The following is a 15,904-nucleotide window of genomic DNA, read 5'->3' as shown; positions in this document are numbered from 1 at the left end:
CGATAGTGTTCACCAAGAGTCTCTTTGGCAGATCCTGCACCTGTACGGCGTATCAGCAATCGTTATTAACATCTTCAAAGACCTGTATCTACGATCGAGTTGCTGCGTTAAGACCGTGAATGGCCACACAGCCTTTCTCAAGATCACTACAGGGGTCAGACAAGGTTTCATCCTGTCCCCGCTTCGCTTCCTCCTGGCCTTTGACTATGTCATGTGAGAGCTGGACCACGCATTGGGGCAGGCATCCTCTGGTCCAACCAATATAGTCTTGGTGACTCATGTATAAACAGTGCGCATGCACAAAAACATGCCCGTTTCCATGGACACTTTGAGATGTATAAAATTAAACTTGGTGTAAAGCCCCGCACATTTTCACAGCAGCCAAACACTGTGTATGAAAGTTTCTGCTCAGTTTTGCAAACTGGAGGCACCCAGCATCAAAGCAGTGGTACTGTTTCTGTGTGGTCTCCCTCTTTTTCAGATTCACATCTGTGATGCAGGATTTATCAAATACACTGAAATTAACTGCATATCGTTTACAAATTTAATTCACTTTTGACTGATATCATTCTGTAACAATATAATGGTGCATGGAATGGCTAAACCATTCCAAATACCATAGCTGCTTAACTGTAGTCGGACCACGGGAGTTGGAGGAAGTGGAGAGGTTCATTGACCTGAGCAGTGTGTAATCTCCCAGAATGGAGATGTGGAGGCAGATTTCAAATGCTGCATCAGGAAGGTGACAGCCATTTTCCACAGGATGAATAAGATCTGGTCCTCACCGTCCATATTGCAGAGGATCAAGCTCCATTTTTTTGCCTGCATCGTGGTCCCTACAGCGATCTACATCAGCAAGACCTGGAAGGCGTCAACGAACATCAATAAGAAGCTCGACGTCATTCAACAAAGTTGACTCTGGCAGATCCTAGGGATCTGATATTTTGACCACATCACCTAAGAAGAGGTACTTCGAAGGAGTGGCTCATGCAAACTCCAGAACATCGTAAGTCTTAAGACTCCGACTGGCTGGCCACATTCTTCGGATGGAGGACAATCAGATCCGTAGGGACAAACAACCATGAGGAGCCCCCCGAGTTACATGGAGAACTTTCAAGCAAGACCTGAATGCACTGAACAATCACATGGGATGACGCTGAAGCACTTGCCCAAGATGAAAACCGCTGTAGAACCGTTGCTGCCCGATATGCCACATAGCATAGGAGGATCTAAGTCTAAGTCTAAACACACAGGCTTATAAAGGTTCACTTAGGGGATTAGAAACAAAAAGTCACTAAATCTTCCTAAATTGTTTGTATAATACTCTGCTGTGAGTTGTCATAGAGGTTAGTAAGAGTAAAGAAAAGAAGCTGAGGTAAAACAATAAATGCTAATCCTGGTGAAGTGACGTCTCTGTTGTCCAAATATCAACATTTTGAAAATCCTTTTTTCTTTTTAAATGTACCGTATGACTGGTCCAAAATTAAACTTTCGAGTTGCATTATTAATCGAAATCAGTGCTTGGTGAAGAAAATTAGCCAAGGTGATGGCTGCAGCTTCTCTATTAACTTTATAAAAAAAGAAAGTATGAAAGAGTCTATTTAAAAAAAAAATGCAAAAGACAAAGGCACCCTAACCAAAAATCAAACTCGGGTCACACAGACTACTCTGGTTCTCTTCTCCAAACTGTTAAATAAATAAATAAACTTTATCAGCCATACAAGCTAAACAAAATGTGACCTTCAAAAGGACTTCATTATTACAGACAGTGACCAGATATTAGTCAAAGAGAGCCCTATCCAAGTTTTCCAGGAGAACCAAGAGCCAGGATAAAGATGATTCATGTTTTGTTCCATTAATTTTTTTTTGGAATGTCCCTGGAACCAAAAGTAGAATTTTATGTCTCAGATTGATCTTTCTCTTTCTGTGAACACAATGCTGACCCAAGAAAGGCTCAATGACATTACAAATACTGACTGCTTTGAGTTCATTTAATCTTGGCAGCCTGTACTCAAAACTTTGCACATAGTAGTTTAGATCCCTCATTATTAATATTTGTTGTATACAGTAAAATAGAAAGAGTACAAAAAATGCACAAAAAGTAAATAGTGTTTAATAAAAGTTGGAAGCTTCAAAACATAATAAAGTATACCATCTAAGTACCGTAAATATTAAAGGAGCTATAAGAAACAGGACACCTGATGCAATATTGAATAGACCTTTAAAATAAATAAATTAAATGATCTTGAATAGGAACCAAAGGGACAATTAGCACTGCAGTAATTTCCTCTGTATGTAAATTTGTAGCACTTGCTTTTCATGGAAAGGTATTTGGGGACACATCCCCTTAAAACAAACATTCTGTTACCTGTGAAGATTCTTTTAATGTAGGCCAACAGTATAATGTCTAATTCTCATTTACTCTGACCTTTAACCACACTTGGAATATGCAGTCCACAATTTATTCTATATAGCTGTCCCCCATGGCTCCGCCCAAAGAGTAGTGAAACAGGGCAGTGAGGAGGGCCCCACCCGGCTCCCTACTCCTGGCATCACGCTTTCTCCTCCTCTCGGCCCACAGCCTCTGTCTTGGATTAGCGTGAATATATCGCTCCTTCCTGCAAGCGAACTATGATCCTTAGCGTGATGAGAAAATCAACCGGAATGTTCAAGCTAATAGAAAAAAACCCAATCAAAATCCATTAACAAGTTCTCTCATGAAAAGCAGACAGACGTATAGACAAACAGATGTTGGATTTTATATTTATAAGGGCGAAACACATGTTGCGTACTCTTTGCATTATCTCACAGTAAACTATGTAACATTCTATGATTTGCTTCTCGCAACTGAGAGGGCCCTGTGGCGGATGTTTGCAGACTGGCAGACCAATCACATGTATTGCCTGGTAGGTAACCACCCATACAATCAGCATTCGTAGTCTGAATCTCGATCTATGAAAAAAAAATATATTATATAAAAAAAAAATATATTATATATATATATATATATATATATATATATATATAAAGAGAGAGAGAGAGAGAGAGAGAGAGAGAGAGAGAGAGAGAGAGAGAGAGAGATGGACTACTTGCATTAATTCTACTGAAGATTCCTCTGACCTAACGAATACACTTTGATCCGGAGGCAAAATAAATAGAGAAGGAATTTTTTTTTTCCCAACCTTTAACAGCATTTAGCTTATATGGTCCACACTTTATTTTAAATCATATCACTGTATCAATTCTATGTGGCCTGCACTTTAATCTACATTGTACTACTATATCAAATGTACATAACTCACACTTTTTCTATATCAAGATACTGGATGAAAATTTATTGGAGTCTCCTTTTCTTCACCGGGTGACTTACCTAATGCACTTAGTTCCCGGTAATACAGTAAATAGAAGTGAAATCCAGGGAAGCAGGCAGTTAATTCAGTTGAACATTATAATGTTCAAAAGATTGTTTAATACTAATCTTGTATGCTAAAGTCAATGCAAATCAAGATGTGGCAATACACGCCATGCATGATGACAAGAACTAAGTATTTCTAGTTTTTAAATGTTTGTCCGCTTTTCCTTCCAAAGCTCAAAAATCTAAATTATGCTTCTGAGAACAGAAGCGGGACAAGCTGTAGCAAGGAGCGCCGATATAGCTTCGATTTCAGATGTGATGCTTGTGAAACTACATCACACACAGCAGCTTTACTATGTTAGAAGTGACAAGCTATTGTTACAGTAAAACATATCTGTACAACCTCCAACCCAAAAGCGGGGGTTGTAAAATCTTTGTTTTGTGGCAGCTGCATTTAATTTCAACTTTGTTTTTGACTCCCTTGTCAATGCAGTGTACAGAGCAAAATAATACATTCCTAAAGCAGATGTCCCATTACGCGACATCTAGCCGGAGGGAAGGTAAAATTTGACGACTGAGTTGCTGATCTTGTCACAAGAGCATTGTCAATTTATATAACGAGAAACTGCTGGGCATGTTAAATTATGACACTATGTTACAATTTTATAGCACACATTCACAATTCTAAAATATTGCAATCTCATACCTTTTAATTGCAGTCAACAACATGCTGCATGATTGAGCTAGAAGGGTCTACAGGTAAAGCAAGTTCAACCGCAATCTCTGCCGTTTTTTCTTTTTTTGACTTTTTTGTGGTATGTAAAACACCAGTGCTCCTTATTACTCATTGCTCCATTATATGCATTGTATTTACAGGTTGGCGCTCATTGTTTGTGAGTTCTCATATACATAAGCCTGTCCTGTGATTTAAGGCAAATCATCGGGGTGAGTTTTTGACTATTTAGAGTGAGTCACTCTAAATGTCAGATTAAGTGTCTGGCAGTCACTAAAGCACACTGTGACTGCCCCTGACTTGCTACGATTCTATAAATTAAGTCTACAACTGGAAAAGTCACGTAACGTGACATGGCATTAAGACCGTGGACTTACAATGCCTCAGAGTCTTTGACAATTTCCACTTAAACAAAATATTCAGGCAATTCTTAACTGAACAAAAAACTAAACATAAACAAGGTACATTTTCTTTCTAACACAGAAGACTGCTTTGTTACAGGAGTTACAGATCTTAAGGCAGGTCAAGGAAAAGTTGTTCTCCTTCCTCTTACAGGCCCAGTCTGAGTGAATGTCTGAGGTTGATTCCTTCAAGTACTTTCTTGAGTGGTGCACATATGCTCAAAACCAATTTTGATTAACACTAATTTGTGCATCTAAATGTAGTATACTGTTGTTAAACAGGTAGAGGGAAAAAAAAAGGATTTGACAGAAATTCAGAATGTCATCTGCCCCTCTGCCACATTCATTCCAGGACACTAAACTGAATACCGAAACAACTCTGCTGCTCTTCCAGCATTTGGCCAGTTTTCATCTGGTAACCACATGTTTTGTTCACATTGAGCAGACATGTTTGCAGACAAATGGAGTGCCTACAAGGACATTCAACATACTGTAAGCTGGTAACCACAAGCTAAACTCTTGCTTACTCTGATGGGACACAACCCATTCATGCACCCTATAAAGCAGGCATGGATCTGTAACTGGAAAAAGAGTCTTAATCCTATAAGTGGGCAAAGGAGCAGAAGATTCCTTACCTGGACGGGAAGCCCCACGCGGACAGACAGGTGTCCTAACCAGACGTATTGGTATTACCTTCCCTGACTGGGATAAAAGGGAAGGACAGGGAAAGACTATCTCTGTGGAATGTTTATTCCCCATGGATGGTAGATGACAGTGTCCCTGGATATCGGTACCCATTTGGAAACCCCAAGAGGGCCAAAAGAGAACGCTGTAGGGAGATGACGTATGACCCCTCTGTGGCACCCCCTAGCCTTCACACTGCATAGTGTCAGACTTCAGTTCTAAAGCCTTAGTATCAGCATTTATAAAAATAAAAAATAAAAAAAATAAAAAAATCAGGACTCTAAGCAACCAGCTACACACTTTCACCTGTTTGTTACTATCAATCTCATGATTACCTGTATCACCTAAACTTATGCATTATAAAGCTTTAAAATCAATTTGAATGCAAGAAACTAAAGTTACAGCCTAACAATTTAACCATCTCTACCCTGTGGCTATGACTATAAGCAAAAGCAATGTGAATGTGACATTATTGTAGAATGAGAAGCACTATATATAAAAAGGCACGTACAATGAAGAAACTCTAGAAAACTTCTAAATAAATTTAAGATAGTCACTTTTCTTTTACATAAATCATCATTTCAGATATATAGTCATCATCACAATTCTAAAAGCCTTGTGCTTAATCAATTTTTTTTTATTGAGCATGCTTTAATTATTTTTCTTTGGCATAATAGCCAGGAAATTCCATCTACAGAGAAAACCTAAGGAAAAATCAAGTGAAAGCCTTATCAAAATATTGGCTTTGGTTTTAACAGCTTTCTATTTAGTCATTTAGTTCTGTGTATTACTTTTCAGGAACCATCAAGGTGGCAGGGTATGAAGAAGTAAATAAATTAGCCATAGTCGCTTCTTTCTTACTTTGTGAGGAAAACTTAGGTTTTGAAATGACTATGGTGAAACACGTACCTTTAAAACAGAACACACAGAGAAAGGAAAATAACAATATGTGTGGGTAGGGGGTACAGCCAGAAAGGAATCATAATGCGCAACGGTTATAATGTGGACCAGATAAAATTCTAAGGGCGCTAAGAAGCTGTAATAAGCATGGACATTCTAGTCGTCCTAAATAACCTTGTATTTGCAAAGGAGCTGTTGCCGGAGTAGTATTAACGCTTCTATTGTGCATTGGTTGAAATGATACAGACAGGAAGTCCACACTCTGAAAAACTGAGAAATCTCAGATTTACAAGCACAAGGTCCAGTGTAACACTACAAAGGTTGCTAGAAAGTGACCTAGAGATAGATCCATCCATCCATCCATTTTCCAACCCGCTGAATCCGAACACAGGGTCACAGGGTAGAGATATATCAGTTTAATAAAACTGTACAGAGAGATTGTCTAAATAGCGTTTTCATAAGGCCGGGGATATACTTAACACTATGCAATGCGTGTGCTTGAGGAATGAGGATCCTACCAGGTGGCACTGCAAGACATCATCACATTGAGAAAACAATGCCCATTTTTGCTGTGTTGTGAGTTGAGGGACAAAGATGATAAAAATAAAAATTCTTTGCTTTCTGATGCTGTTGCAAAGGTGCAAAAAAAAATTTAAAAAAAGGCAACAGTAATGCAGATGGTATGTGAGACCTGTAAATTTATGGCATCATTATAATGGGGAATATGCAACACTTGTATTACCTATGCGAGATATGGATGAAGACAAGCACATTCACATGTCAGCAAGTCTGATGATTTGCATCATTGTATCAAACCATTCATCAAACATCGAAGCACACAGATTGGTCCTGTTGGAGCTGCAGTGCAGCTTGCTGTCACATGTTGATAGTAAACAACAATGCTGATGTCAAGTACCAAAACTTGAACACACACATCACCCATATTTTTGATGCTACTGCTGTAACTCGGGCATGCATTGTGTTAATGTCTGACGATGTGCTCAAAGGACGCATCAAAACCATGCTGGGAATGTGTGGCAGCCATGATGCGTGCGCGTAAGTGTTCTGAGCGTGAAGTATAAAATTACCTTAAGGGTTTCTGAAAGCCTTAAAGCAAATAAAGAAACTTGTAACAGAGTAAGAAAATTGAAAAAATACGATGAGAGTATGAAACACTCAATGGTAGACTAGATAGATAGATAGATAGATAGATAGATAGATAGATAGATAGATAGATAGATAGATAGATAGATAGATAGATAGATAGATAGATAGATAGATAGATAGATAGATAGATAGATAGATAGATAGATAGATAGATAGATAGATAGATAGATAGATAGATAGATAGATAGATAGATAGATAGATAGATAGATAGATAGATAGATAGATAGATAGATAGACATCTTTAGCGAGTTCTACGAGGACAGAAAAGGGTACAGCAAGAAGAATGTATCTACCATGAAAAAGGTTAATGAGTTTTCAAAAAGTACATAGAGCTGGATTGATGATATGAGTTGCAATCTCCACAACAAATTGATAAGCACATTTTACATTGATTAATTTAGAAGACAATGTTAAATCTGAAGACAGGGTTTCTAGAGTTAACTGTAGTAAATTGCACTGTTTGTCTGCTTCATCTGCAAAGAGACACATCACTACACTCAATAAGGTGGAAGTGGACATGCAATATTTATGGCATAAGCAGAAGCTACAAAATAAAGGCAAGTTTTAGAACATGTAGAAGCACAGAGAAGTAGATGAGGTACAGCAGAAACCTAAACAAAAAAAATCAGAAAAACTCCAATTGAAGGAGAAAAAGGAACAGATAACTGAAGAAACTGCAGAATCAAAATAAAAAATACATGAGAAACACGCAATCTGCCTGTACTTGCACACAAGCCGCAGCTGAAGAAAGCAGTGTGTGAAGATGATAATGAAAATGTAGAGTCAAGGCAAACACCACCACCCAGTAGTGAATACATTTCCAGATACCCACAAAGACTATAAAACTTTCATTAGAGAAATAATAGGGAAGGGTTATGCTGTCAAAGTACCCAAAGAAACCCAGAATTGCTATGATGACAGGGTGTGGTACATACCCCATCATAGTGTGCATTATCTAAAATAAAAATCAAATTCAAGTGGTTTTTGATTGTATAGCAACATACCAAGGGACTTCTCTTAATGAACAATTACTGAAATGTCCTGATATGGAACAGCCACTGGCATTAAAGGAAGAAAATAAATCAATGTCCTACAAAGTAAAAATCCCAGATAAAGACAATGATCTTCTTTGCTTTTTATTGTGGCTGGAAGGTAATCTAAATAAAGACCTGGAAGAATTTAAGGTGACAGTATATCTTTTTTGTGCTGCTTCTTCACCCAGTTGTGCTTCTTATGCCTTGCATGGAACTGATGATGCAAGGGAAGAGGCTCCAGAACTGGTTAACACTGTACTTAACAATTTCTATGTAGATGATTGTTCACGTAGACCTGGATAGATCATCAACTACAGTGATGATAACATCAAATACCACAAGGACAATCACACAGTTTGTAATGGATCATAAGTTATCAGTTCCATTGAAATTCTTAAAATACAAATTTAAGAGAATATTACTTATCACCAGTGCATCATAGTTACTCCAGAATTAATTATTTCTTCATCGATAATAATGTATTACCTACTATCAAATCTTGCAAGTATGGTGCCATTATTATCTGTGATCATGGAGGTTCAATCACTTAGCCCCACATACTCATTTCATAGCTGGCGTCTTAACCGCTTGTTGTTAACGATGTGAACTTTACAGAGTTCATCTCCAAACAAATTTGTTTTTTTTTTTTAGAGACAAACACATCCTCAGTGGTTTCCAAAAGGAGTACTTTTGGAAACTCTAAAGCCATTTTTAAGAAGACAGATGATTTCCATATCTTTCCCATAAAAATAAATTGGAGACCAAGAAGGTGGCAGTGTTAATCAACAAGATAGATCAAGAATACACCAAGTTTCCAAATGAGGCACTTTACAGGAAATGACAGGCTCTACAATCAGAATTTAACCTCTTCATAACAAAAGAAACTGAACAACCCATCTTTAAATTGCAGCAACATCATTATGAAAATGAGAAGAAGGCTAAAAAAATCTTAGCTAAACAAATTCACAAGCAGTGAGTTTGCAATGCAGTAACATAAATTGCATATGCAACTGGACATAAAATCACTGACTATAAAAATATAACTCACAGAGTACTACAAGTTCCTTATATTCTGCTCAGTTTAAAGAAGATAAGACACAAGCTAAGGAGTTTTTTTTTTTTTTTTATACAAATACTACAGCTCGATACTCTTACTGCAGAGGAACTGGACAAACCACCAACACTCTCCAAACTACTGAATACTATAAACTCACTGCAAAGTGGGAAAGCAGCAGACCCAGTACAATTTTATAAAATAATTTCAATTAAGTTAGTTCCATTATTATTAGCAACAATTATTGAAGCTAGAAACAACAAAATTATTCCTCAAACATTTAGCCTGGCATTAATTACTGTTTTTCCAAAGAAAAATAACGACTTACGTACATCATAGAGAGCAATTTCACTTTTGATGATAAGATACTCTCCAAAGTTTTAGCTAGAAGGATTGAGACAGTGCTTCCTTCTGTAATACCACAAGACCAAAGTGAGTGCACCAAATTAATACCATTTTGGACAAAAAAAAAAAAAGATCTCTGAACGCTTATCAAACAGCCTTAATGTCACAATCATAATCAAACAAATTAAGAGATGTGTTTGGTGTACACTCAGATGGACTTGAAGTGGAGAAGAATAAATTGATTGTAGTAGCCCATGCCACACTACTAGCATGCAGACTTATCTTGCTTAACTAGAAAAATCCCAACCCACCTTTAAATTAGTGGGTAACTGATGTTCTACATTATTTGAAAATGGAAAAAATCTAAACTTTTTTTTTTTTTTTTTTAAATATGGCAAGATTTAATTAATAATATATTTTTGAATAAGTATATTGGGAGGAAAGTGACATTTTCCCATTTTTTCCCCCCAGTTCTTGGCTCTCCTCCCTCTCTCTCAGGTGGAGGTTGAATTCTGTTTTGTTAGTGTTTGTCTTTTTTTTTGTTCCTGCGTTCTTTTTTAACTTTGATTTTTTTCCTCTTTCTAGTTTGACTATGAGGCCATTTCTTGTGTGCAATGTTATTCTCGTCAAATAAAATAAATTAAAATAAAAAATGAAAAGAAAAAGTACAAACCGACATTAAAACCCAATCCAGTTTCTTCAAAACCAACTAACCATCCTGCATCTCTCCACAAAAGTTCACATTTTGCTCATTTTACTTTGCAGCAATATACAAACTCGTCAGTACCGCCGCTCCCTATACGCAGAGTACGCAGTCTGCGTAGGGCACCAACTCCCAGGGGGGCACCATCCCAGCTGCTCAAAAAATCGTTTTTATATATTATAATAATAAATTAATATTAATAATATACATATACAAATAAACAAAAATATAAACGTATATATTGCATTTTACGGTGAACGCAGAGTAGGCTAAGCACACCTCATTTGAATAAAGTTCTATTTTGGCCCCTATAGTAGGTGTTTATTTTATTATTTTATTTTTACTTCCGTAATATTTGGGGGAGGGGACACAAAAGTAAATTTCTGCTTAGGGCACCCATTTGGCCAGCAGCGGACCTGAAACTCGTACATAAACTACTCCAAGAAACAGCAGATAACTAAACGGAGAAATTCTTAAATATTGCTTGTGTTTTTATGAGTGAATCTGTATCTGGAGTTTATGAATAATTTGTGGCTCTTATTAAGTGTAGTAATTGTCTCTGCTCCCTGCATAAACAATTAGGGGTCAGAGATGTCCAAGTCAGATCTTTTAAGTTAATGTTAGTGGTAGACATACCCAAGTATTTGCCTAATTTGAATAGATAAATGGTGATTCTGCTTTACCCCCATAAGATAAAAGTTAATGGAATGAAATTAATGCTTTGCTAAATTTCTGTATTTAGACAATAGAATGCCCTCAGATTGTAAATAGGCAGCCAGAAAGAAGACAGAAATGCATTAAGGGCATATAGTTTTCTGACCATATGTACATATGTCAAATGTAGGTCACAGTGTATGTGATAATACATAGAAACTGTAAGAAATATACCTAGACATATAAGACTTAATAGAACATCACAGACAAGGCTTTTTTGTTTGTGTGTGTATTATTAGCTTTCCTCTTTATTTTTTGTGTGAACAGTTTTCTTTAAATTTCACTTAAACTTTTAAAATGGGAACACTTAAGACTGTGGAGTACATCACTCATACTAATGCTGTAAAGCCTTTTTTGTTAGCTACATTTTGAACTATAAGGTAATTCTCAACAAGCGCAGTTACAAGTTTAATAAAGTCTGCTAAAATTAATTTTCAGATACAATCATAAAAGCTGTTTTTCCTTTGTTACCATATAATTACAATGTGGCCTAGAAATCTAAACACAGAAGTCTTTATTTGAACTATGTAGTTAAACAGACTATGAATAATAAAAAAAAAGTAATCCTACCTGTAAGGTTGACTCGAGGAACTGTGTACATTTCCTTCTCAGGATTAAACATTGTCGGAGCAACTGGCGGTAACACCTCACTTTTCTCCACTTCTGATACAACTGGACAACGTTGCAAGAAGTGTGTATCAACTAGGCAGGTAAAGGCATTGACCACTTCACTGTACTCCATTGTCTTACCTTCTTAAAAAAAGTTTTAAAAAAAAAAAGAAAAAGAAAAGGAAATCTTCATCTGTATCAACTGCAGGAAGAGTGATATTTAATTTCATTATTTTAAACCAGTAGCTTCACTCAATACTTGTACTTTGTGAATGTAATTTTTATAATGTACTTTACCTAATCGTAAGTTTTTTTTTTTTAAATCCTAAATACTGCAATTCATTATTTTCTTATGTTTTTGAAGGAAGCTCTTGATAAATGCTGCTCCATACACTAGAACAGTGATTCTTATTTATATGAAAAGGTCTTACCAAAGTTTTATGTTAACCTGAAAATGTATTATTTCTAAGGTATATGCAGTATATATATATATATATATATATATATATATATATTAGTATAAAAACATCACACCTCAATCAGCTAAAGTAAATGTAGCTAGTCTGACATCTCGAACATGATCAGCTTGGATTGTCAGGTGAAATACACATACGTACCCTCTATGGAATCGGTCAGTCTGTCAGCCACTTTGCGCACTGTACTACTCATTGTCATTTTACCATGCTGAAGTAGCTCTTCCACAATTAGCTCTCCTATGTCGCCATAGAGTGTTTTTGCAGTATAAATATACCGAGGGTAGCGCAGATGTCGGAGAACGCGGATAAAATCCACAGCATATTCCACTTGCCCACGACGATTTACCTCATAGGAACAAATATTGTGCTGGATAAGCACACAAAGAGCTTTTTTCACCTGGATGTGGAATAGAGAGAGATAGTAAAAAATGGTGTTACTATGGAGAAGGTTTGCTCCTAGTTCTCCAAAACATCCGAAATAACTGTCCCTTTACCAGATCAAGGGCGGTCCCCGTTTCATGGGCAATCATACGTAATGCTTGAGCTCCGGTTTGAATGAGATGAGAGCCCACTTTCGCCACCACTTCTCCAAAATGTTCTCTCAGTAGCAGGGAGCAAAGCTTCCCCTCTTCTAACGTCATTATGTTTCACCGATTTTACTGTGTATCAGCATTGAACCTGAAGGATAACATAGTGAAACAGCGGTCAAATAAACAGCAGATTCCGATAACTATACCGAGTTTTCATAACAGTTTTAATCGCGCCCCCCCCAACGTTTTTTTGAACTTTTTTTTAAAGGAGCCCACTAATACCAATTTGTTCTTTTTCAATTAATGATATATCATAGATGCATATTTTATTATACCTACTTTTATCGACATTTATCTAACTGTATTTATTTTTCTAGTATCAGAATGTAGTTTAAGTTAATTTGTTTTGGTTTCAATAGATGTATTTTTCATATTTTTGATTGTTTTCTTTTTTTTCACATCTTCGCGCCCCCCTAGGGGGGCCCGCCCCACAGATTGAGAACCACTGAACTATACTGTACTAAGAAATCCTAAAACTCTTTTAAGTCTTTTCGATAATACAGAACGAACCCACTGTATTTAAAAGATAAAAACAAACCTCTCTGTGCGCCAGCCATCATCACCACACTACATTCCCACATTATCACATCTAATACATTAATGATTAGCTGTGACATTTTAGGCTAATACGGAACATACAAAAGCATGACAAACAAATATAAAAACATTGAAACGGCAAAGACTGAATGAGGAGACATTGTCTCGTTTACAAACATGCTGTTCGCACTTTCAAGTACTGTACAGCATTTTGATAACTATCGTTTTAACCTTAAGAATTATAGTAGATCTAATAATGAACGTATCCGATGTTACCAGTACATGTGATTCTGTTCTGACACTTTACCATAAAGTCATATTTCTTCTACTGTCAGACACATACCAGGTTTCTCACATTGGCTTCTCTTAAAGCTGCTATGCACAAAACCCCCCTATTCGCTGGAAAGTATTAAAAGACTTGTTTAACTGGTTGAATACTGCCACCTTATGGGCCGGATGACTTGGTGTTTCACTCTTTTAAGCTATGAAATTAATAGTAGACGTACCGTGTTAGACAATTATGGATGTAACGAGAAGTGAAGCAAAATTACACCTTTATTGGCTAACTATAAAGATTTCAAAATGCAAGCTTTCAAGGCAACTCAGACCCATTTTTCTGGGAAGAAGAAGGGGTCTGAGTTGCATCGAAAGCTTGCATATCATATTGCAGGCTATGAAGTTTAACTCCTGCCTACTCAAGTCAAGTTTACTGTCTTGGGTTTATAGTACAATTCTTACTCAGAATAGCTCACATACATACATACATACATACATACATACATACATACATACATACATACATAGTAGGCTATGCATTATATTAATTTACTACTTACTTTGACCTTACTACTAGTTTCTAGCAGAAGGCAATATGTGATGCAGTGCGTAATAACAGATACATTTTCAGTAAAGTAGATGAAACTAAACACTCTTAACAGTGCCCGCCTAGAACTTGCTGTTTTTACTCAAAGGCATCATTTAAAATATGCAACGGTATATTGGAAAAAAACTATGTTATTTAGATAAGTGCGTGCTTGTACGTAAGGTGGCCTGTCGCAGGTGTAGTGTAAAATTTTGAGCATAATGAGAATCAGTCTCTTATCAGTGTATTTGTAGAGTTTTCAAACGAATCACCGTGATATCAGCACGGAATAAACAAACATTTAAAGGGACCGCAGGATATTGCGTTTTACACAAGACACATTTACAAGAACACCGTTCTGTTGTTGAAAATTGAGTGCCGAAAGTTCAGAAGTGAAGAATTTACCTTGTGTCACTTCGACGCCGTCTTTTATTTTTAAACTTATTTTTAATGGCACGATAGTTGAACCGCAAATGTTAAAGGGACATTTTTTAACTCTTGAGATGATCAGCTTTTTTCTTCATTCGCAGGAAGTAATTCCAGCAATCTATATAAATCGCAACATTTGAAAAATTATCGACATAGAGTAAAGAAATACAACTGTATTTGTTTTCATGTCTTTTTCTTCTTCTGTTTTTTTTTTTTTTTTTTTTACTGAATTTTGTTTTCGCTTCTCTGTCTTGTAATGTGTGATATGATGTATCGTATTTCTTTGGTCCCGGGCGCCGCACTGGCGGCAGTTATTTTTTGGGAGGATAATTAACCAATTTATATCATTATTAATATCAAGATAAACATCTGACCTCTGGATTATTTCTATTAAACTTAAATTAATTTTTAAACCCAAGATGTGCTGCTGGGTCGGCCTATATCAAGTGCATTTTGGACGAGCTGGGAACTTCAAAGTTGTCAGTGAGTGAGCAACGAGGATCGGAAGAATCTGATGGCCAACTACATCTATAACATCTGAGAATGTATGAGGCTGTAAGAACGCTATGTTCTTTTATTGAAATACTCTTCGCAAAAAGTAGCCAAAATAACAACAGAATTCTATATATCCAGTCTCCCATAAAGACTATTCTGACAAATTCTTGGTTATATAAAAGATGTTATACTTGGCCTACAGCTTGTTTTAAAAGCTGCATGCTTACATTTGACAGAGCGTTAAATTATAGCAGTTCTGCATGGGCTAACCTAGGCTGTAGCCCAAGTTATTCCTGCACACTGCAAGAACCCCTAAATTAATCAAGATGCATGAAAAAATATTTTTTCTTTTCTTTCAGGGAAATATTCCCGTATAGTGGCCGATCTAGTCGACTTTCACCCCCTTGCCCTTATCCCAGATGTGACTTGTCTGCCGATACTGGCATACACAGCATCATCCTCTAGTTTATGTGTCTGCAGTAAACAGCAGCAAGAGATGGACAGCAGCTGTTGGACAGAATTTGTAGTATCAGGAGAGCAGAATAAAGGCTGTTGCAAAAAAAGTGAAGAAGAATGCAATTTGCTTTGTTATAATAGTGACAGTTCTTCAGCTTTGCCAAGTGACAGCACCTAAATTCTATTTCTAGTGATAGTGAAGCACACAGGTGATGATGTGGTATACACAGCAAAGTCTTATGCCGTTTCTGAATGTGCGAGCTGTAACAAGAGGTTTTTGGAAACTTACAAAATCTGCCATTCACTGGTCTACAGGGTGCCATGCAGATTCATCGGGTATATATGATCTCTTACAGAAT

At 36.7% G+C, this 15,904-nt stretch overlaps 1 protein-coding gene across 4 annotated transcripts in view; it reads right to left on the bottom strand.

Annotated features, from left to right (window-relative positions):
- Positions 1-13,705, bottom strand: part of polr3c (polymerase (RNA) III (DNA directed) polypeptide C) — a 96,739-nt gene extending 83,034 nt beyond the window's left edge. The window contains exons 1-4 of one of the 4 annotated variants that reach the window (XM_028794854.2): positions 13,647-13,705; positions 12,671-12,854; positions 12,318-12,573; positions 11,662-11,841 (exon numbers count right to left, since the gene is read on the bottom strand). In XM_028794854.2, the coding sequence (XP_028650687.1) occupies positions 11,662-11,841; positions 12,318-12,573; positions 12,671-12,817 (583 nt within the window). In that variant the 5' untranslated portion in view covers positions 12,818-12,854; positions 13,647-13,705. Of the gene's footprint in view, positions 1-11,661; positions 11,842-12,317; positions 12,574-12,670; positions 12,855-13,579 lie in introns of all 4 variants that reach the window. The other 3 variants (XM_028794853.2, XM_051923651.1, XM_028794855.2) reach the window with 3 other exon arrangements.
- Between the last annotated feature and the right edge of the window lie 2,199 nt (positions 13,706-15,904).

Source organism: Erpetoichthys calabaricus, chromosome 2, assembly GCF_900747795.2.
Source record: "Erpetoichthys calabaricus chromosome 2, fErpCal1.3, whole genome shotgun sequence".
NCBI lineage: Eukaryota > Metazoa > Chordata > Cladistia > Polypteriformes > Polypteridae > Erpetoichthys > Erpetoichthys calabaricus.
This window is presented reverse-complemented; position numbering and strand designations above follow the sequence as displayed.